This window comes from Vombatus ursinus, unplaced genomic scaffold, assembly GCF_900497805.2.
Source record: "Vombatus ursinus unplaced genomic scaffold, bare-nosed wombat genome assembly UNPS02014809.1, whole genome shotgun sequence".
NCBI classification, from domain to species: Eukaryota; Metazoa; Chordata; class Mammalia; order Diprotodontia; family Vombatidae; genus Vombatus; species Vombatus ursinus.
The window spans coordinates 19,462,170-19,486,057 of record NW_020954587.1 but is presented as its reverse complement, the minus strand read 5'-3'; the positions used below and the strand labels follow the sequence as shown (position 1 = coordinate 19,486,057).

The 23,888-nt window shown below is 37.2% G+C and overlaps 1 protein-coding gene across 6 annotated transcripts in view; it reads left to right on the top strand.

Annotated features, from left to right (window-relative positions):
• Positions 1–9,014, top strand: part of TTC3 (tetratricopeptide repeat domain 3) — a 145,168-nt gene extending 136,154 nt beyond the window's left edge. For 5 of the 6 annotated variants that reach the window (XM_027875434.1, XM_027875435.1, XM_027875436.1 and 2 more), the window contains 4 exons: positions 5,643–5,769; positions 5,954–6,145; positions 6,452–6,544; positions 8,391–9,014. In XM_027875434.1, coding sequence (XP_027731235.1) covers positions 5,643–5,769; positions 5,954–6,145; positions 6,452–6,544; positions 8,391–8,498 — 520 coding nt within the window. In that variant the 3' untranslated portion in view covers positions 8,499–9,014. The remainder of the gene's footprint in view (positions 1–5,642; positions 5,770–5,953; positions 6,146–6,451; positions 6,545–8,390) is intronic. The other variant, XM_027875437.1, reaches the window with a different exon arrangement.
• Positions 9,015–23,888: the final 14,874 nt, after the last annotated feature.

Genomic DNA, 23,888 nt, shown 5'->3' with positions numbered 1-23,888 from the left:
TTTGTCCAAAGCAGGAAAACCTGGAGGATGGAATAGGATCAGGCTTTTGCTTAGGCAGTAGTGATAACTACCAAGATTCTTCAGGCCTTCCAGAGTCTGTTGCTAAAACAGCCCAACTTCTGATATGACCTGGGATAGAAAAGGAAATTAACCAACCCAAGACTGTGGTCTCTTCCCTCCCCCCAGAGCTGACAGCAGAAGTAGGGCCACCATCATGTGATACATATGGCAGTCTGGGGAGATAGGATAGTGCAGGGACCAGCAGTGACTGGAAAGGTTTCTTCTTTCCCCTACTCACTCTAAACCATTGATAAAAGAGCCCTTCAGGTCACAAGTATGGTAAAGGGAGATTGTGCCTCCATCCCCCTTGAAGAACTGTACCTTCCTAGGGATACCTTTGCATCCCTTATTATGTAGACTTAGTTTTTCTTTCCTTCATAGCTTTGCTTTCCCTGGTGTTTCAATTTTCCTGAGTTATGAAGTTAGACATAAGGTGAAAAGTGGTGGGAACCCTGTGGAGGCTGAGGTCACTTTAACAATCCCAGGTCCTACAGAGATAAAAGGTTGAGCCACCTGAAAGAGGAGGAAATAGCCTCTAAATCTAAGAGTTTTCTACCTCTCAGCCTGGTTTCTTCTGGAAAGGGATGTAGGACACTCAGGGAGGAGCAAGGCAGGAGAGAAAGTTAGTCCCTGATTACCCTACCTTGGGATTTTTTTTTAGTCCTTTAGTTGTTCTCCCAAGCTTCTTACACCTTCCCAGAGAGTTGAGGAGGGAGGCCATTGAGCTTAGTACCTGGAAGTTACTGGGGGGAGGGGGAATTCTCTAGAAGAATCAGTGTCCTACACCCCTAAGGTTGGCAAACCAGATTCAGCAATCTGGCTCAAAGCCTTAGCTGTGGCTGTACACCAACTTTGGGATCTCTTTCTCCTTTGTAAAATGAGGGAGCTGGAAAAGGTGGTCATAAGGTCTCTTCTAGCTTTTAACTGTCTGTGAAATTTGGGGCTCTGTTTGACTGCATCATCCCCCCACCTCAGTCCTCTGGGGCGAGTGAATAGTCTCCCCAGAAGTAGTTTCTGGATACCTTGTCACCTCCATTTTCCTCCAGGGCCAGTATCTGCCCCACCTCTTAACTTAAGGTGCTTTAGTTTGTGCCTTACAAGTTTGAGGTGCCTGCCTAAATGCCCTAAAATTTCCATTGTTCCATTTCCTTATAATTTTGTTTTTCTAGTTAATTCAAGGCTGACTTTCTTGTATTAATGATCCAGTCATTTTTTTTCTAGGGGAGGCTTTACCTCATGGCAGTGGTTCTATGTTTACTGCGTAGGATTCAATTCACCACTCTGGGCCTCTGTTTTGTTTTCTTTTTCTTAACTGTAAAATGAAGGAATGGGATTAGAGGAATCTCCAAGGTCTATGCTAACTCCAAATTCTGTAAGATGATAATTCCCTGAAAAATAGACACCATCTTCCTAAAAGTCTAAATAAGACAAGGGGGCACTACCCATCCTACTTGGAGCTGAGGCTTAGGCAATATAGTACCTCTATTGGGAAGAATGGCGTGGGGAGTAGCAAGGAAATTAGAGACGTTGAACATTCCCCTGTGTCACCTAGGTCTTTTCTGCTTCCGACCACAAAATTTCTAGCAATTATGTGTGTCATTGGAACACATCTTCCTTTTTAAATAGCAGCATTAACATGCAAGAGTCAGTTATGAAGTAATGGATACAGAGCTGACCTCAGGGCAAAGACTCTAACACACACTGTCTGTGTGACTGGGGAAGTCGCTTAACTTCACGTGCCCCCTGCAGCTCTTTAGGAGTACACGCTGCAAAGCAGATAGGCTAATTCTCATTGATTAAAGTTTAAATTAAAGATTTAGAGATAACAGTTTCTTCACTGGAAGGGTCCTTACACAGAAGAAATCTCAGATGCAGTCCAAAAAGTTAACATGCAGCATAACCATGAAAGTACTTAGTAAAAATACCTTCCATTCCACTAAAACATGTTCACATGGTATCTCATTTTCTAAAATGTTTTTTAATAAAGTCTTAATTGTTTCCTATTGAGGAAGTGGCTATCAGGCATCTTAATTGATGTTGATAGTAATATCATCTTTGTTTCATTTTGTCATGGCACCTTTAAATTCCAGTCTTTTATTTCCATATTTTTTAAAAAACTGTTGTTGATTAAGGAACACTTCAATGTCCCTGATAACCTGAAGAATCGCCAAAAATTCCACAAGTCTTTTTACCTTCTTTTCTAGGTGGAAGGAACAGTCTAATTTGAAAATAGATAGCACTTGGCTGTGGCAAGAGTACAAACTTTGGGGGCAGCTAGGTGGCGCAGTGGATAGAAGTCAGGAGGACCTGAGTTCAAATGAGGCCTCAGACCAACGCTTGACAGTTAATAGCTGTGTGACCCTGCGCAAGTCACTTAACCCCAATTGCCTAAAAAAAAAAAAAAAAAAAAAAAAAAAGAGTACAAACTTTGTATACTCTGTGTAATTTGCTGCAAAATTTTTCTCCATGTTTGCTGAAAATGAGATCCTTAATCCTTTGCCATTCTTCCTTGTAGTCCTCTGGGAGAATTATTGTGATAAATTGTTTGGTGGTTTTCAACTCTGGAGTTGTTGCAACTTCTTCTCCCCTTGTAAGAAAGAGTCTTGACAACCACACACAACTTCCTTTCTCTTTTCTTACTAACCTCTGGTATCATCTTACCGACTAGTCTTATTTATCTTGCCTTAACCGTGTGTTCTCCTCTGGACATCTTCAAGTCCTTCCCTCTCAGTTCAAATCTTCCTCTTTCTTTCCTCCCTCCCCTCCCTCTGCCTCTTCTCCCTTCTCTCTCTCTCTCTCTCTCTCTCTCTCTCTTTCACACACACACAGACACACACACACACACACACACACACACACACACACACACGCCACTCTTTACCACTAGCCACTCTCTCCCCTTTTCCTTATCTTGATCTTTCAGTTGAAACCAGTTCAACTTTACCTTGTCCTCATCTCTTGAGTCCCTCGCCCCCTTATCATTTCACTGATTGTGCCCTGTCAAGCCTGGGCCTTGGATCATCGCCAGACCACCTTAACTCCTACACATGTGCAGCTGAACAAAGAGGGAAGGGGGAAAAATCAGACAACGGTTCTGCCTGGGTCCATTGCAGATTTATGTTACACACCCTCAGCTAGGTCCTCCCTGCCTCCCACTTTCCACAGAGGCTCTTCAGACCTTTTCATCCCTCCTCAGACCTCCCCTTCCCCCACCCTCGCAGCTGAGAACTTTGCCTCATACTTAACAGAAAGAATTGAGGCCTTACACCTCGAGCTCCCTCTTCCTCATCTCATATCACTCATATGCCTTCTACCACTATCTCCTCCTTCATCCCTGTGTCACATGAAGAAGTGACCTTACTCTTTACCAAGGCATACCCCTCTCTTTACCCACATGATTCCGTTACATCTCACCTTCTCTAACAGATTGCCCCCTTCATCATCTCTGCTCTTAACTTATTTCCAATCCCTCCCTCTCTTGCGCCTCCTCCTCTACTGCCTATAAGTATGCCCATTTCTCCCCCGTCCTCAAAAAACCTTTTTTGATCCTTCCATCCGCACTAACTCTTGTCTTACATTTCTTCTGCCCTTTCCAGTTAACCTTTTTTAAAACGCCGTCTACAGGAGGAGACTCCCTTTCTCTCCTCTCACTCTCTTCTTACATTCCAGCTTCTGCCTATGAGACCATTCCTTTTCAGTGTCCTCACCTGGATCCGGGCTTCATAAACTTTTTCCACTCTCAACCCCTTCAGTGGATGGGGTCACAACCTCCTTGGGGTTTAAAAGGGGCTCAAGTGGAAGAAGTTTAAGAAGCTTGGATCTAGATCATGGCCTCTGACTATGGGAGTCCCCCAGGGCTCTGTCCTAGACCCTCTGCTCTTCTCCCTCCACATCTTTTGGTTTGATCTCATCAGTTCCCATGGATTTAATTGTCTTCTTCTCTATGCCAGTGATGATGATTCTCAAATCTGCATAGTCTGCACTAACTTCCAGTCTCACATCTGCAGCTACCTTTTAGACACCTTGAACTGAAGGTTACATAGATATCTTAAACTCAACTCATCCAGAAAGGTTGAATTTCCACCTAAGCCCTCCTCTCCTCTCCTTACCTTCCTTATTACCAATGAGGGCAATGCCATCCCTAGTCCCTCCTTTACAACTTAGATGTCATCCTCACCTTCTCACTATCTGTCACCCCCATATCCAGTCTATTGCCAAAACCTATCAATTTCATGTATGGATCGTCTTTCAAATATGCCTCCTTCTTACTCTGATACTACCACCACTCTGGTACTGACCCTTATTATCTCAAGCTTGAACTAACTACTGCAGTGACATGCAGATAGGTCTGTCTTCCTCAAGTCTCCCTCCAACCCGCGACCAATCCTCCATCCAGCCACCAAAGTGATTTTCCTAAAGCACAGATCCAACCATATTACACACTCCTACTTAATAAACTCTAGTGGCTTTCTATTACCTTCAGAATAAAATGCAGAATCCTCTGTTTGGAGTTCAAAGCTCTTCATAACCTAGCGCCTCCCCCACCCCACCCCCACCTTTCTCCTTAACATTTACTCTTTGGTCCAGTGTCACTGGCCTCCTTACTGTCCCAGGAACCAGGCACTCCATCTCTTAGTCCTGGGCATTTTCTCTGGCTGTCCCCCATACCTGGAATGCTTTCCCTCCTAATCTCTGCCTCTTCGCTTCCCTGGCTTCCTTTAAGTCTCAACTAAAATCCACAAGAAACTTTTCCCAAATCCTCTTAATTCTAGTGCCTTCTTTACTTTATTTTTTTAATTTTTCTCTAGCTTATTTTCCAAAGTAATTTGCATGCTGTCTCTCTCATTAGATTGTCAAATCCTTGAGGGCAGAAACTGTCTTGCCTCTTTTTGTATTGAGTGCTTAGCACATAGTAGAAGAACAACTATTTATTGACTGAGTATATACTCTGAAATCTAGACAAACTGGCTTTCTTATTCCTTGTACAAATTACTTCATCTCCTACCTGCATACCTTTGCTATAGTTGACTGCCCCATATCTGAGAATCTATTCCCTCCTGATTTCTGTCTCTCAGAATCCCTACCTTTTCCTCCAGGCCCAGATCAACTGCCACCTACTGACTGTAGTAAGTAGTAGTATTATAGTAAGCTGCATGTATGAGGCTTTTCCTTAATCATCTTGTGTTTATTAAGCATATATTATGTGTCAGACACTATGCTAGGCATTGGGGGAAAGGATATAAACAATGAAACAATCCTTACTCTCAAGAAGTTTGCATTCTAACATGGGAGCCATGTATGTATGTAAGTATGTGCAGAATGAACATGAAGAGGACAAATACACTTGAATAAAAAGTAAATATAAGGTAAAGAGGAAACCACCTGTTGGGAGAATCAAGAAAGGCCTCACCTAGAAGATGGTGCTTAAGCTGCATCGTGAAGGAAGAAAGGGACTCCATGAAGCAGAGGTGAAGAGAAAGTGCAGAATACGTAGCTTTCAAATGTTTGTTGAATGACTATTACCCTTACTGATTCAGAACACTGACAGCTATTCCTCTGTCACCACTTTTTTTCCCTTTCAGTGTTGAGCTTTTGAATTTTATCCAAAAAGTACAAGATGAGGACAGGACCATACATGCAAGTTCTGAGTCTGATGAAATTGTCAGAAGTGTGACAGAACTTATTCTGGATGAGCAGAATAAAAAAACGGTTAGTATTTCAAACAGATACAGTAAGTGGTTCTTATTTTATTTGCATGTATTTTTGTAATATAACTAACACTGCTCCGGTTTAAAATATAAGACGTCATAAACTCTGTGTCGGAAAAAATTTTTTGTAACATTGATGCTTTGTATGGTTTTCTTTTTTTTTTTTTTCCTAATTTTTTTTTTAGGCAGTTCAAGAAAATGATGTGAAGACTGTATCAAGTGCTGCTGCTGAATCTTCTGGTCTTAGACATTCAGCAGAAAATGTATCAGTATCTAGTCCCTCCACAGGCCCAACTTCCCCAACAGCTGCCAGCAAACCCTGGCTAGTTGTTGGAGGACCCTCCAAGTCAAAGTGGCAAAAATCAAATGATTCCCCTGTGAGTCTCACTTTTATTTCCTTGCACGAAACGATATGGTTTTCTAATAAGCAAAAATAGTTCCCTTTGTTTGTTGTTGCTGTTTTTTTGTTGGGGGGTTTTTGTTGGTTTTTAAACAGAATGGCTTCAGCCTAACTATAAACTTTCACTTCTAAGCTTGGTCTATTCAGCCCTTAGAACTGTTATTGAAAAATTAATGTTATTTGTATTAAAACATTTTATTTCATTGAAAACTTGAAAGAAGTTCCTGACAAGAAATGTATGTTATAGTTATTTTTCAATGTTTGAATGTCTTTGTTTCCATAGGCCTCCAGTGATGATCCCTGTATAATATGCTATGAAGATCTAAGCGAGGAACATGTATGTGAGATGGATTGTGGGCACCAGTTTCATAAATGGGTATGATCTCTATTTAATTGAAGAACAACTGTTAGCATTCTAGGTCTCATTTCCTTTAATGGGGGTGATTTTGGGGAGGTGTACATTCATGCATGCATCTCTGCATCTGAGTGTTCTAAATTTTTTAAAAACTAATTTTCATGTTATTTGCACTTGTGTCTTTCAAAAATAGTATTCTTATAAAAAAAGGGTTATAAAGAGGTTTATAAAAACCTCCCAGATAGCAAAATGCTCTGCCTGTGTTCAGGACATTAGGATCTACAGCAGGGATGGCTGATCTGGAACATGGGATTCTAATTAGCCATGTGATCTTCAGGCAAGTCGTGTCAGCTTTCTCAGCCTATTTCCTCAGCTCTAAAGCAAGAGACATGGACCAGAAGCTATTCTGAATTCCTCTTTAGTTCCAAAATTCTATGATTGATAAATTTCACATAGGCCTTGTTAATAAGCTTAGTACTATTACAGGCTTTTTTTAATTAATTTTTCTTCAATCAGCAAAAGTCTGCCTTCTCCCCCTTACCAATGAGAAAGCAAGAAAAATAAAACCCTTTTTATAAACATGCGTAGTCAAACAAAACAAATGCCCACCTTGCCATTATAAATTTTATCAACTTTATAATTAAAAATTAGAGTTAGAAATTAAAATCTATTTGTAAATAGATTTTATATACAAAAAAATGAAAGCATACATTTGTTCTAGTTTATGTAGTAAATTAGATATTGGGCAAAGGGATTAGACTTAGAAAGAATCTTAAAGATTATTTAAGTCCAGCCCCCTCCTTTTATAAATGAAGAAACTGAGACTTAAAAAGGTTAAGTTGCTTGCCCAAGCCACGTATGTAATGAGGGACAAGGCTAGAATTTTAACCCACTCCCTCCAGCATTTGCTGCCTTGTGCCCTTTGTTGTGGAAATTGATGGATCTTGGTTCTTACACTTGATCAGATTGACTGCCCTACATCCAGAGACTTTGTGAACAATAGCACCATCAAGGTTTATGTCATATGTTGTAGTTGATGATTATTAATTAGCATTAATCTAACACCTGTCCTACTAGATTGAAATAGATGGGGTCCCCACTCAATTCTTTTACTTACTTTTTAGAAAAGAAAATACAGTCTTCTTTTTGTCTTCCTTTATACATGGAAATGTTGATATTCATAAGTTTATAATAAAAAACACAAGTAAATACTAGTTAATACTATTATACAGAGACCTGAATAGCAATGAGATAGAAATATGAGAATAGGTTAGAATTCTGAGAGTCCAGAATCTGAAAGGGGCCAGGGTACACCCCAGGCATGAAATGGTTAATCTGCAAGTATCTAAGTGCCCATCTTGTGCTAAGATTAGGGATACAAGTAGGAAGAATGAAACCATTCTTCAGGCAAATCAATTAAGAGTTTGTGGAATCAGGGCCACAGGCCCAGGTGTTTACTTACTGGAAGTTCTGAAACAGGTGCCTCCTTACAAATGGGTTAGATCAGAGAATCATACCCACGTGATAGGGAAAAACTCAGGGGTCAGGCCCTACAAGGAGAATGTGTAGTCAAAGTGAGGCCATGAGTCAGAGATCCAAGAAGCCTTAAAAGTAACTCAGAGTGTCAGCACCTGATAAAGTAACCTAATTCTGAGGCAGAAACTATTCTGGGAACTTCTTGTGTGCTTCCTGCCTGGAGAGTATGGGGAGCATTGGGCCCCTAGGTGACGTGTGAGCTCAGAAGTGACATCAGCTGGTTGGGCTGTGAGGACGCTGTGCCTAAATGTGAATAGAAATGCCCACTCCAACAGAGTTGAGAGAACAATGTTATGGGTGGGTATTTATGGATTTTTCCCCTTATTTTCAGTGTATTGAGCAGTGGCTTAAAGAACAAAGTACATGCCCAACATGCCGTGAATATGTCCTGTTAGCAGAAGAATTTCCTGCACTTTGTGGATCAGGCCGGACTGCTTAAAATTTAACAATGCCTTACTGCTATTCCATTTAGCCAAAAGTTCCCTAAAAATTAATGTTGAACATAAATAACTTTATCGCAAACACAAAATACACATGAGTATGTGAAGCAAGTACATGTATTTGAAGAAAAACTATCATCGTATTACACAATAGTACACAATCACAAAAGGATTACTGCTTAACATATGAATAGTATATAAGATTTTTTTTTTTTTACTGCCAATTTGGACAAGGAATCGATGTCTGCAAATGAAATGTTTGCACATCTGTAAAATGTACTCATGGTCTCTAAGGATTTTTCACTTCTAACATTCTGTGACTCTCTGATCATATCTTTATATGTAGCAAAGTGACTAAATTTAGTGTCAGGGTTTTTATTGGAGAGAGGGAGACACTTCAGGGATTGAAAGGTTCCATTAAGAAATGTATTTTTGATGGGCAGCTACGTGGTGCAGTGGATAGAGCTCTGGCTCTGGAATCAGGAGGATCTGAGTTCAAATCTGGCCCCAGACACTTGACACGTATTAGCTGTGTGACCCTGGGCAAGTCACTTAACCCCAATTGCCCCACCAAAAAGAAAAAAAAAAATGTATTTTGAGTTACAACTTCTAACTTGGCCTGTTAAAGCATCTCATTTTCCCCTTAATAGTTCGGAAAATGTGGTTGTTTGAAAATATGATTATCTGCTTTGTTCCTTTACCATAATCTACATTAAAAGTAAACTTGAGGAAGCCGTGGTTTTATAATCTATACTAAATATTTAAGCATTAGCCTTGATTTTGGATAAAGAATTCCAGTCTTAGCCTCTTTCAGCTATTCCAGGCTTAGCTTTGCTTTTCATTTCATGAGTCTCTTCTAAAATGGTTTTATGCATAAGTTTATAATCTCCCTAATATTCCTTCCCCCTGTATTTTTATTGGAAGTGTATTTTATTCAATATTAGTAAAAATACTTAGTTCTCTAAATTGCATAGACTATATATGTTAATATACAGGCTACCAGAACCCTGAACTTGGAATTCGCTCTTTAATAATAGGAGTAGAATTTCTTCACACACACGTGATTATTTATTAAGTTTATTTTCTATGCTCACCACATTGTGAGGAGAACAAAGGTTGAATAACATCACCTTCATTCTCTTTCCAAATTTGTTCCTAAATATAGACTACATCCCTAAAATAAAATGTCTCTGAAAGGAAATGATTATGGTTGCCCTCATGTTTCACTCAGCTAAGGTATTGGGTGAAGGGAAAAGTTCAGCTTATATTAATATGACATATTAATCCACTTGAAGATTTTACTCCTAAACAACTTTCAAAAATTGGTAAGAAATAAATCTTGAATAGGCAGAAAGTTTAACTACGCTGTCAGTTAATCCTGAATAAATTCCATTTCTCTGAAACTTGAATGGGTTGAAAAAAACATTTTAAATGTGGTCTGCATTGTTTTTGAAATTGGTGGGTTTCTGGGGCAGCTAGGTGGCACAGTGGATAGAGCTCCAGCCTTGGTGTGAGGAGCACTTGAGTTCAAATCTGGTCTCAGATACACAATACACAACACTTACTAGGTGTGTGACCCTGACAAGTCAAAATTACAAGAAAAAAAAAAGAAAGAAAGAAATTGGCATGTTTCTCTTCTAAATATATTTCATAAATTTTCATATTAATGTTTCAACCACTAGGACTCACTTCTTACCTAACTGCTTCTTAGAAAATTGAAAAATTAATGAATTTGCTCAATAAATGCTTATTGAGCACCTATTTTAAAGCTTCTTAGTCCAATGAAATCTTGTAATGTGTTGATTGTTGACCCAATAATCTTTAAAATAAATACCACCTTAACATTTTTGTATTTACTAGTTAATGTTTTACTTCCCTTCTCTGATATTGTAAATCATCTTATCTTCTTGATAACATAATAATGACCCAATCTTAAAATCCTAGGATTCTAGGAGATTGGGCCATTTGTGATACATTAAAGAAGCTTTACAAAAGTAGATTTGTTTTCAGAGGAAGATCTGCACTTCATGTAGGAGGCATTCCGTGACTTGGATTACGTGGATTTAAGAACTACAGTACACCAAAATTTTCCTTCTAAATTCAAGTTTAGTTACATTGTAGGATTTTGAAATTGTTTTTAATGTTCATTTTTATAAAGGACAATAGAAAAAGTACAGCTTTTCTAAGCTAATTTTGCATGGCTTATAGATGTTAAAATAACAATCTTACTGCATCATTCAGTACTCACTTTTTTAAAAAAGCAAAATTTTAGCTATTTTTCATAATCAAACAATCAGGCATCTCCATTCATTAAATATTGAATTTTTATCTACTGAGGTGAAAGTTCTCATGTTTATAGAGAACTTCAGGGTTTGGAAATCAATTTTACATTGTAAAACAACCCTCTGTGGTAGGTGCTCTTATTCTCATTTTACAGAAAAGAAAACTGAGGCTCAGTGAGGACTTGCTGAAATTCACACAATAAGAATATGAGTCAGGATTTGAACTCAGGCCTGCCTGATTCTAAGATTAGCACTGTCTCCACAATACACAACATCTTAAGAATGTCCTTATTCTAACATAGTTCATAATATCTTCAAAGACTAGGCATAATTTTTTTGATCAAATTATTTAAGCTGCAGTATGAGTAACCTGATATGAAGTAGAAATTGGGTCCCAAGGAATGCCTATTGTTGCCATATTCATCAAATAGCTCAAAAATCAATACATACAACTTAAAATTTCTGCAACCAATATTTTATTAAAATATTAAGGCATTGTAACTAGCATCTCAAGCCCTTCTCTAGCATCTTTTGGCCAGTTTCTCCAGATCAGACTAATTCAGTTTTTACTTCAGCTTCTACTCCCTGGTGGGTCTTTCTTCTCTGCCATTTAAATATTATCCCTGCTAGGAGCTTCCCCCTCCACTCAGCTCTGTTCCTGTGAAATTCATCCTATGATATCATCTTTTATAATTCTCAGCTTTTATGTAATTAATTTACAGTATTCCTGAGCTTTTTTTTTTTTAAACACAAAGTGAGTTACTCTACATAAAGAAGTTTATAAAGTGGTTTTTTTTAAAATTCAAACTATTTAAATACAGTATATTAACAGGAAAGAAGACAGGTTATGACTCCTGGCTCCCTTCCTCCTTTGTCAATGGCCCATTGTATCTGGACCAGCTCTAGCCCTGTTCCACTTTCCTCCCCAGCCTTCTCACCAGCTGCCTTACAATACCCTATCCCGGCTTTCTAGTTCTGCAGCTATAATGAAATCAATACTGACCTTGCTGCTAGAAAGTTTATGTTCCGATATTTCTCTATGGCTCCACTGTAACTTTCCCCCTATTAGAATACAAGCTTCTTGTGATATGCCCTAATCAAGTCAATGAGTAAACAGCAAAGGGAAGATACCTTGTAGAGCCCCAGAGCAGGAAGGGATTGAAACTGGGAAAGTGCAAGATCTTGACACAACATTCACCCAAGACATAGGATGGCACAGGGGCTAGAGCACTGGGCCTGTAATCAGGAAGACCTCAGTTCAAATCAGACTTCATTCATTTCTTTGCTTTGTGATCCTGGACAAGTCACTTAACCTCTGTCTGCATCAGTTTCTTCAACTGTAAGAATAATAACAGCACCTACCTCCCATTGTTGCTATGAAGATCCAATGAAATAATATTTGCAAAGCACTTAGCACAGTGCATAGTGCATAGTGCATAGTAGGCACTTAATAAATGCTTGTTTCCTTCCTTCCAAAGTGAGGAAGAGGTTCTACTGAAGAGCATCCCCATGGGAGGAGAGGTGTAATCTGTGTGGGGTTAGTGTCGACCTTAAAAGCACTTGGTGCACGGGAGGACTGCTTCCTCTTGTAGGTCTGTACCTCCCTGGAAAGCATCTTTTCTTAGGAAAAGGGACATCAGAGCTCCCTTGGGGCAGCCAGCAGCCAGAAGGGTGGTAGAACATGGGCCCAGGGAAGAAAGGTTGTGGCAAATGAGAAAAAAAATGACCATGGTGAGGCAGGGGACGGAACTGACCTGCATAATATGACACACAGAGAAATTCATGTCATTGAGCAGTGTTTATATCCTCTTTGCTTTCCTCATGAATTGATGCTGAGTGAGGCAAAAACACACAAAAAAAGGTAAAAGGACAAGATCTACAAAGTCAGTAACAGAAATTGTTTAAAAGAGGAAAACTCAAACTGATGTGGAACACAAAGAAGCTAAAGAAGGAGTAAATAAGTATGCAGACCATGAATAAAAGTGTAAGAGTTCAGAATACAGAGAAAGAGATCAACAAAAAAATTAACTGAATTGCTCAAAGACAAAAATAGCAATACAATAATAGCAATGTTCCTCTCTCAGAGCTGGCCCAATACAATAAGCGAATATAACATCCAATACAACATAAGCAAAAGGGAAATTATAGAATTGAAAAAATTGCTGGAGAAATTAGAGTTGAAGGACTTAATGGTACCTTCTGAATAAGACAACTAAGGAATTTTTTAACATATTTCTTATGATCTAATGGCACTTTTACAAAAATTGACCATATGCTGGGACAGAAATTACAAATAAATATAAAAATGCAGGAATATTAACTTATTCTTTATATACCATAACAGTGAACATCATATTAAGAAAGTACACACACACACACACAGACACGAAAGATCTAAGTGGAGACAACAATATAATCCTAAATAGAGGATCAAGGAATGAGTCAAAGAAGTAATTAATGATTATATGAAAGACAAAGATAATGAGACAACATACCACATTTCTGAGATGCACGTAAAGCATTTCTGGGATGGGGGCTTGGTATAGAGATAAGATACACATATACATATATATATAAATATACACATTATAATGCACAATTTTAAAAAGAGGATTAATGAATTGAATATATATGTCAAAAAATTAGAAACAAACCCAAACAAAGCAAAAGGAAATCTTAAAAATCAGGAGAAATAGATAAATGGGTAAACTGGAAACAGCTACTGCAGAACTGATAAAACTAAAAGCTAGGTTCTTTTAAAAGACTAATAAAGTTGATAAATCTGGCCAACCTGATTAAAAAGAAGAGATTAGAAAATCAAATCAGCAAAATGAATATGGTGAAATCACAACAAAACCTGAAGAAATAAAAAAATTCTGCAAAACCTATTCTGCAGTAGCCAACAAAACTCAGAACACAAAATCAAGAAGTGCCTTCAAAGGTATTAAATAAATGAGTCTCAGAAAAGAAGATAGAAATGGCCATAGAAGAACTTCCAAAGGAAAAAACTCATGGTACTGATGAATTTGCAGAAGAATTCTATCAAATTTTTCAAGAATAATAAATACTACACAATTTTTCTCAGAAACTGAGAAAGAAGACATTCTGCCAGACTCCTTTTATGAGACAAATGTGGTCCCAGTGCCTAAACCAGGGAAAGCTAAAGCAAAGGAAAACCATAGACCAATATCATTGAATGAGTATGATTCAAAAATTATTTTAAAATGTCCTGTTAGACTACCACAATTCATCCAATAAATCATTATGACCAAGTTAGATTAATTTCAAGGAGTCAGGGATGGTTAAATATTAGGAAAACAATCAACATAATCATAATTTTAAAAAAAATCCACAACCACATGATTTTCTCATTAGATGCAGAAAAAAACCTTTAATAAAATACAAGTTATTCATTCTTTAAAAATAATCTAAGTCGCAAAGTATAGCCATAGAGGGACATTTTTTAGCATCATGAAAAATATTTCTCTAAAACCAAAAATGTATCATATGCAATGGTGGTGCACTAGAAACTTTCCCAGTAGATACGCAACAAAGCAAGGATGCTTTCTATCCTCGAATGCTATCAGTAAGATAAAGAAATTCAAGGAATAAAGGTAGGTATGGTTAAGGAAAATAACCAAATAGTTCTGTAAAGAAGAATTGCAGACTATTAACATGAAAGAATACTCCAAATCACTAATAATGAGAGAAATGTAAACCAAAACAACCTTGAGGTTTCAGCTCACACCCTGCAAATTGGAAAGGATGACAAAAGATGCCCCCCCCCAAAAAAAGAGGGGTTGTAGAAAGGCAGGATCAGCAAAATTCATTATTGGTGGAGTTATAAGTTGTACAATCATTCTGGAAAGAAATTTGGAATTATGCAAATAAAGTAGCTAAAATGATCATACTCTCTGACCTAGGGATTCCGTTATTAGACATACAGCTGAAGAAAATTGTTGACAAAAAGAAAGGTTCCATATATATGTATATATACACCAAAATATTTGTAGCTGCACTGTCTGTGGTAGAAAAGAGCTGCAAAGTAAATGTCCATTGCTTAGGGGAAATGACTAAAGAAAGTTGTGGTGCATGAATGTAATAGCATAATACCGTGCTTATGAAAAAAGAATGATAAATACAGAGAAGCATGAAAAAGTTTAAATGAACTGATATAAAATGAGGCAAGCAGAGCAAAGGAAACAATATACACTACAACAGTCAATTCTGCAAAATTGCAAAGAACAGGCTTGATCCCAAAAAAAGAGCTAGAGACATTTGCAGCACAGTAGGGAAAGATCCCCAGGCATGAAATACTGTATATATTTTGTCATTGTATTAATCAGTGTTGCTGATTTTTTTCTCTTCCTCTTTTTCTTTAAAAATTCTTTATTGTGAAGAATGTCATTGAGAGATACAGGCAAAAATCTTGGCAATGTGAAAACAAAAGATATCTCCAAAAAATCTAGTGTTTACCATATAATAAGCACTTTTCCATTCATTTCAAAAGATTGACCTAGAAAATGAGCTAATGCGCTGTTTTTCTCAAATTGAAGATCAGTGTATCCTCATCTCTAGTACTTTCTTTAAAAGAGTGATTAAAATTTCCTCACAGTTGGGAATTAAATTTAGAAATTGTTAAATAGCTTCAAAACAGTCTCTGTTAAAGGAAATACATTGTTAAGTGAACCAGTGGTCTGTTCTGTCCAGTGCTTAATACATAGTAGTTGCTTAATAAATTGATTGAATTTCTTCTCACCTTTCCCTCCTGTTACTTTTAGTGTCAAAGCAAGAACTTAAAATAGTTCTTCTGACTCTCAAGTCCATTTTACTTTTCTCAGTTGTCATTTAGGAATGTCTGTGATTGGCAAAGTTTTACCTCTAAGATTAACATAAGATCTAGTTGAGGATGGCTATGTAAGAGGGGGGTGGGTGTGTGTGTGTGTGTGTGTGTGTGTGTGTGTGTGTGTGTGTGTGTGTCCCATATAGGCACCGTTTTTGCCAAAAGGTGGCTCTTCCCAGAGAGTCATGAATGGATATTTATGGAATCTCATCCACCCCTCTTCAAAGGAGACTTTGATTCTTACTAGGAGGGTACTCTTTCTGTTCTCTCCTCAGAGTGTGGATACCAGACTAGAATTAGATCTATCTACCTCCTCTATTGCTAATCTAGAGGAATGAGTTTTGGGGTTCATACTGCCTTTCTTGTTTGAAGTTCCTTAACAGGTAAGGAGTGTTTCAAAGCTTGTCTCCCACCAAAATGCTAGTTACTCAAAGACCATAATAATGGAGCCCATTTATCCAAACTAATGGTAAACAGAAATCAGAGAAATTATACAGATTAGAATACACCAAACAACACGGAGTAGATGAACTCTTCTATATCTCAGCTGTACCTAAAGAGCTTTCCTGAAGTTTCTAGTGTGGCAAACTGGGCATAAGGACAAGCTCAGTATTCCAGCTTCTCTGTATGTCAGATTCCCAAAATCTTTCTCTCCCTTCGAGAACCTATCCCTGAAGAAAGCCTAGAACCAAATGTGTGCTCTCTCAAAGCCAGAATAACTCTTCTCCAAATTCTCACCACACCTCAGTAGGAGAGTTTTATATAGAGGCCTAGACTTAAAACTCCAGGTTACAACTATAGATAGTCTTCCTTCCTTCAGACTTTACAAACCTGAAAAATAAATGAATGAATGGACATTTATTAAGTATTTATTATGTTCCAAGCATTGTGCGAAACACTAGAATCTGGAACAAATACAAGAAGACAGTTCCTTCTCTGAAGCAAGTTATATTCTAATAGAGGAAGACAACATATATGGGGAAGTGGTAGCCAGGGTGGAGTTTTGTGTTTTGAGAAGTCTATGGGGGGCAGCTAGGTGGCGCAGTGGATAGAGCTCCTGCCTTGGAGTCAGGAGGACCTGAGTTCAAATCCAGTCTCAGACACATAACACTTACTAGCTGTGTGACCCTGGGTAAGTCACTTAGCCCCGGAAGTGTATGGGGTGTTAGGTGGAAGCCTAGGGCAACTGATTAATATATGTTTTCCAAGAGTGATTACTTGATTAATACTCTGTGCAGGAAGTGGAAAGAGAGAAGGAGTTGTCCATAATGGGTACAGCAAGGTGACATGGCAGGAAGATGGCTAGGACATGTTAAGTTTGGGGTCAGGTACTTCTACAAATGACTACTCCTGGCTATTCTACAAATGACACTCCGTCTCTCCACTTCAGGCATTTTCTCTGGCTTACGCCATGCCTGGAATGTTCTGCTCTGACAGCTGACCTCCCTGGCTTCCTTTAAGTCCCAATTAGAATCCCACCCTTTATGGGAAGCCTTCCTTAACCCTCTTAATTCTAGTAAATGGCTCTGTTAATTATTTCCTGTTTAACTTATATGTTGATTTCTTTGTATGTATGTTGGCATGTTGTCTCCCCCGTTAGATTGTAAGCTCCTTGAGGGCCAGGACTATTATCTCTTTTTGTATCAGTGCCCTTACTGGTACCTGGTACATAGTGTGCACTTAATAAATGTTGATTGATTGATTAATTGACTAGATAAAACAACAATAGCTATAATGTATATAGCGTTTTAGTTGTTACTATCCCCATTTTACAAATGAAGGAACAGGCTGTGAGAGGTTAAGGGACTTACCTAAGGTCACACAGCTAATATGTTTCTGAAATAAGATTTGAACTTGGGTCTTTGTAATTCCAAGTCCAGCACACTATCCTACACATCACCCAGGAGCCCAAGGCTCCACCGTGCAAGTTGGAGTGCCAGGTCTGAGGTAGAAAAGAGAGTACAAGAAGATGGATAGAGGGTGAGGATTTTAGGGCTCAATCAATCAACAAGTATTTATTAAGCACATAGCATGTGCCAGCTACTATGCTAAAAGTGCTGGAGACAAAAATGAAATCTGTTCTTACCAAAGTCCATAAAATCAGCAGAAAGTTCTTAGGGTTAATGGTGAATCTAGGGCTTTAAGAAACCTTTATGAAATGATTTACAGACTGTGAGTGTCTTCATGGATTTTAGTGATTTCCTTCAGCACCTCTTGCTTTCTCCTGGGCATTGGTTTCAGTATATCTCCTCCTAGACTCTCCTGGAGAAAGTTCGAAATCCAGCAGACGAATTGACTGATGCCCTGCCAGAGGCCCTAGTGTCCTACTGATTTCACTGCTGAACCACAGCAGCAACTGCATAAACCTTACCTATTATCAGGCTGCCTTTGGTATGCACAAAATGGAAGAAAATGCTTTTTCTGACTCCACTTAGTAGGAAACATAATTCAGAAACAAGTATATTTCAGGAGAAGTGAGTGAGTGACAGGAGTAACTCCAACCTAAATGTTTGTTAATTCTCACTCTCTTTGGGGGGAAAAAAAAGCTTGAAATGAGACTAGCTCTTTATTCTTGTCAACAGATCCTTCAAAATAGGTGGTTGGTTTTTATCAGCATTTCTGCTTCCGAGTTCCTCATAAGAAAACAAAACTATCTCTCCTTCAACATGCACTTTTGTGGAAAAACAAGTATAATTGTTTCCAATAAATAACTTAGAACAAATAACTTAGAAGTTCTGTTTTCTCCTTTCACCCCTTCCTTCCTTCTTACCTTCCTTTTTTCCTTTCTTCCTTCCCTTTTCTCTTTCTCCCTGTCCTGCTTAGGCAGCAACTACTCACCACTCGCTCCCACTGATGATCAACACAGAAGATTTGACCTACTCTATTTCTGACTCGGGCCAGTTTGCCCCTCCTTAGGCAGCATGATGCCAACCTCCCCTAGGGGTTTCGCCTGACTTAATGAAGACCTACCTAATCAACACCCAAGCTCAAGTAATGCAACATGCTCAAGTGATCATGAACCATCACACCTGGCACAAATTCTGTTTTCTAAATTTTTTTATATCTATTTAAAAAGACTTATATGATCATTTTGACTAATTATTACACCCTTCTTCCCATTCCTCTGACCATTCTCTGTTTATTTGATGTGATATAATGGTCTTAATTTACACTGGCCTGCCACTGATTCTAAGAAATCTGTGCCCAAATACAAGCAGTTTCCTGAAGTGCCGCAGCATTCTAACAGCACTAATAGCTAGAGAAATAGAGCGGGTGAATAGTCCATGTTGTTATTGCAGACACTGGCTGTTTCCCCAGCATTAGTATGGCTACAGCTTTGAATGGCACTTTATTGGCCACCTGACCCCTTTTACCTTTTTCCATTTCCAGTTTTCAAACCATCAGTCACACTAAGATGGTGACTCCTCATTGTAAAGCAGAAAAATACATCTTCCTTGTGTGGTACCAGCTAGCATACGAAACTATATGTGACACTGGACTCATCCATCATTCTCTCTCTCATCTTCAATCTCTCCCCTCTGTGTTATCATCTTCCTTCCCTCAAACGTGTTCTATTTCCCTTATCTTTAAAACTCTACAACTGACCTTCTCTGGTTATCATCACACATACCTACGTAGGCCTGTTTGCTGCCATACTCATCTTAAAAGATATCCATTTTCTCACCACCCAGTTGTTTCTCAGCTCCATAAAATATAATTTCCATCCCCTCTACAACCAAAACTCTTCAAAGTTGTTTTGTTTTTTAACAAAAATCAATATTCACTTGGGGCAGCTAGGTGGCATAGTGGAAGGAGCTCTGGCCTTGGTGTCAGGAGGGCCTGAGTTCAAATCCGGCCAGATACCTGACATTAGCTGTGTGACCCTGGGCAAGTCACTTAACCCCCAGTTGCCTCACCAAAAAAAAAATCTATATTCTCCCACCTCCCCACCATTGGGAAAAAAAAAACCTAAACATTTTGTTTTGTAACAAATATGCATGGTCAAGCAAAACAAATTCCCAAATTGAGCATGTCTAAAAAATGTTATTTTATACCCTGAGTATATCACTTCTCTCTAAACAGGTACATAAGCATGCTTAATGTTTTTTAAACTGCTTCTCTTTATCTTGCCCATGCTGGAGATGCAGTGGGCACTCATAGCCCTAATCAGCACAAAAGCTCTGCACTGCTACTTTTCTGACCTGGGCCAATTTGCCCCTCCTGAGTCAGCGTGGTGACCCCCTACTCCTAGAGCCATCACTATATTGGTACCAGACTTAGAGCAAACACTTGATCACCTTTAACCTACTGCAGCTCCGAACTCTGAGATATACAAGCCTCAAGTTCCCTGGTAGCAAGAATTACAGGCATGCACTACCACACCTGCATTGGTAGCATGCTTCATGATCAAACGTCTGAAACCATAAGAGTTGGTTATTACATTGAGTTATCAAGTCTTTGTCTTTACTATATTATTTATTTATTATATAAATTATTCTCCTGATTATTTCCTGTGCAACTATTTATATGTCTTTTATTGCACCATTTATATATTTCATTCATATATATTCGTATGTATTTCATTCACATGTGTGAATGAAATACATAAATGGTACTATATTTTATATAGAACATATGTGTGTTTGTGTGTGTGTGTGTGTATGTTATGGGACAATTGTATTCTGCTCCATTCATAGACCACAGTTTGTTCAATCATTCCCCAATTAATAGTCACCTTCATTTCCAGTTCTTTACTACCACAAAAAGAGTTAAAATAAATATTTTGATACATACAGGTCCTTTCCACCTTTCTTTGATCCCTTTTAAGGCATAAACCTAATAGTGGTATTCCTGGACCAAAGGGCAGGCACAATTTGGTAACTTTGGGGACATAATCTCAAATAGATTTCCAGAACAGCAAGCTCAATTAACAGCTCCACCAAAAGTATATTAATGAACCTTTTCTCCTGCAATCGCATCAACATCTTCCTTTTCCATCAGCTTTGCCAATCGAATGGGTATGAGGATACAACCCAATCTCAGTTGCTTTAATTTGCATTTCCATACAAATTTAGAACATTTTTCAGATAGCTATGAAAAGATTTCTTCCTCTAAAAACTGCCTATTTATATCCTTTTTCCATTTTTTATATTGACCAGTGGTTTTAAGTCTTATAAATTTGAAATAGTCTTTTATATGTCTTGGAAATAAGACCATTATCAGATTTTTTCCCCCTCATTACTTTTTCCCTTATAATTTTAGCTGCATTGGATTTATTTGTACAAAAACTTTGTAATTTTATGTAATCAAAATTATCCATTTTCCTTCTATGATCTTTTATATCTGTTGTTTGGTCATGAACTCTTCCCCTATCTATAGATCTGACAAATAATTTTTTTCATGCTTCTTCAATTTGTTTATGGGGTAAACTTTTATGTCTAATTCATATACCCATTGGGAACTTCTCTTGGTAAACAGTATAGGGTATGACTCAAGACTTATTTTCTGTGCCTGCTTTCCAGTGTTCCCAACAGTTTTTGTCAGATAATGAGTTATTATTCCAATAACTGAAATAGTTAGGTTTTTTCAAATACTAGACTACTGTGCTCTTTTGCTTTTGTTCCTAATCTGATGGACCTCTCTATTTTTTAACCAGTCTCATATTACTTTGATGAATCACTGCTTTGTAATATAGTTTAAGATCTGGTACTATGAAAACTTCATTTCAACTCTTTTTTTACTTGTTATTTCTTGGAGATTCTTGACCTTTCCTTTTTCTAGAAGAATCTTATTTTTTCTAGTTCTATAAAGTGATCCTTTACTAACAAGTAAGTGAATAGTATTTGTATTTAAAATTAAGTGTATTAACAAGTAAGTGAATAGTATATTGTATTACTAACAAGTAAGTGAATAGATAGTATTTGTTGTCATTTTTATTATATGGTCTTAGCCCTACCTATGAGCAATCAATATTTCTCCAATTATTTAGGTCTATCCTTATTTCTATAAGAGTGTTTTTAGTTATGTTTATACAGTTCCTATATATTTTGATAAGTAAATTCCCAAGTGTTGTATATATTCCATAGTTATCCTAAATGGAATTTCTTTTTCTGCTTTTTCTTGATGAGTTTTATAGTAATATACAGGAATGTTATTGATTTATGTGGACTTATTTTATATCCTGTAACTTTGCTGAAGTCATTACTTGTTCCAGTTAATTTTTAGTTTACTCTCTAGGGTTCCCTAACTAAGCCATCAAATTATCCACAAAAAGCAGTAATTTTGTTTCCTTTTTGCCAATGCTTATTCCCTCATTTTCTTTTTCTTGCAATATTGCTAACATTAGCTTTTCTAACACTATATCAAATAATAGTAGTAATCCTAGATATCCTTACTTTTCTTACTGATCTTAATGGAAACACTTTCATTTATTGCCATTGCAAATAATGTTGGCTTTTAATTTTAGATAGATACTAGTTATCATAGCAAGGAAAAAATATATATACATACATATCCTTGCTTTCTAGTGTCAAAAGTTTTTTTCTACATCTACTGATATAATCAGATGATTTTTATTATTATTGATGCAGTCTGTTATGTTGAAAGTTTCCTAATATTGCATTCCTGATATAATTCTAAATATCAAGGAACTACACTCAGCATTGTACAAGATTTAGCAGCTATCATTTAAAAGAACAGAGAACATGGAATCAGAGTATCCAGAAGATGGAGATCTAAACCAATCTAAAACCAATAATAACACCTTACCCCCTCAAAAAAAGAATATCATCCTACAAAGAAAAAAAGTATATCTTCAATGAAATAGAGGACTAGCAAATATTCCTGATGAATGAAAAAAAAAAGAATTAAAAAGGAACTCTGAAATATAAATTCAGAAATCAAGAAAAAATAAAAAGTTGAAGTGAACCACCAGAAGGGACTGTTTACAGTCTAATGGAGAGAGAAGATGTTAAAAAGTTCCTTTTAAAACCCTAATGTCACAAGGGGTCATGAAGATAATCAATTGGTACAGAAGATCTATGACAGTTTTTTTTTTTTAAATATCTTGAAGATGTAAGAAGAAAAGAGAGGGGAAGGATAAATTAAGGAAAGATGGTGGAAAATATAGGGGAACTTAAGACACATAATCAGGTGATACAAGTAGAACTATATACAAACATGGAAGAAGTAGGGGGAAATGCAGATCTCTTGAATTTCACTTTCATTTAAACTATTCGAAAGAGGGCAGAAAGTACACACACACACACACGTGAAATGCATTTAACTCAACAAGGAAAAAAATAAGGATTGGAAAGGGGAATATAAAAGGGAGAGTAGATTCATGAAGGGATCAATGAACAACTATCATAACTATGAATGTGAATGCAATGAACAGAAGAGGTCAGCAGAATGGACAAAAGCAGAATCCAACAGTATGTTGTTTAAATGAAACACACCTGAAAATAAGATTCACACAGGGGTTGTGTAAAATAAGGGGTTGGAGTAAAATCTGTTATGCCTCAGCTGAACACAAAAAAGCAGGAGTAATGATTATGATTTCAGACAATTAAGAAATTTTAAAAAAACTGAAAAAAAGATATAATAAAACTAGAAGCTATTTTTCTTCCCAGGGAAAAACAATAAAATAGTTCAATCATTAGCTAATTTGATTTAAAAGAAGAAAGGAAAATCAAATTAACAGTATAAAAAATGAAAAAAGTATTCACATCAAATGAAGAAGAAATAAAGTATGTTATTAGAAACTTTTGCCCAATTACATGTCAATAGAACTGACAACTTAGGTAAAATAAATGAATATTTACAAAAATATAAAATACTCAGATTAACAGAACAAGAAACAGAAAATTTAAACAACACAATTTGGTATAAATTGAACAAATCATAAATGAACTTCAAAAGAAAAAACCCAGGACTACATGGATTCAAAAGTGAAATCTATGAAATATTTGGAAAACAATATAAATCATTTGCAAAAGGAATCCTACCCAATTCTTTTCATGACACAGATATGGCCTTGACATAACACAAGGACATTCAAAGCAGAAAAAAAAAAAACCTATAGACTAATGTCCCTAATGGACCTAATAGAGGAATAAATGGAACTTTCCTTTAAATGATTAATGTATGTCTAAAACCAAGAGCTACCTTTATTTACAAGAGGTAAATGAATCCTTTCCAGTTAATTCAGTGTGAAACAAGGGTGTCCACTGTCACCACTTCTTCTTGAATTGGTATCCCTAGCA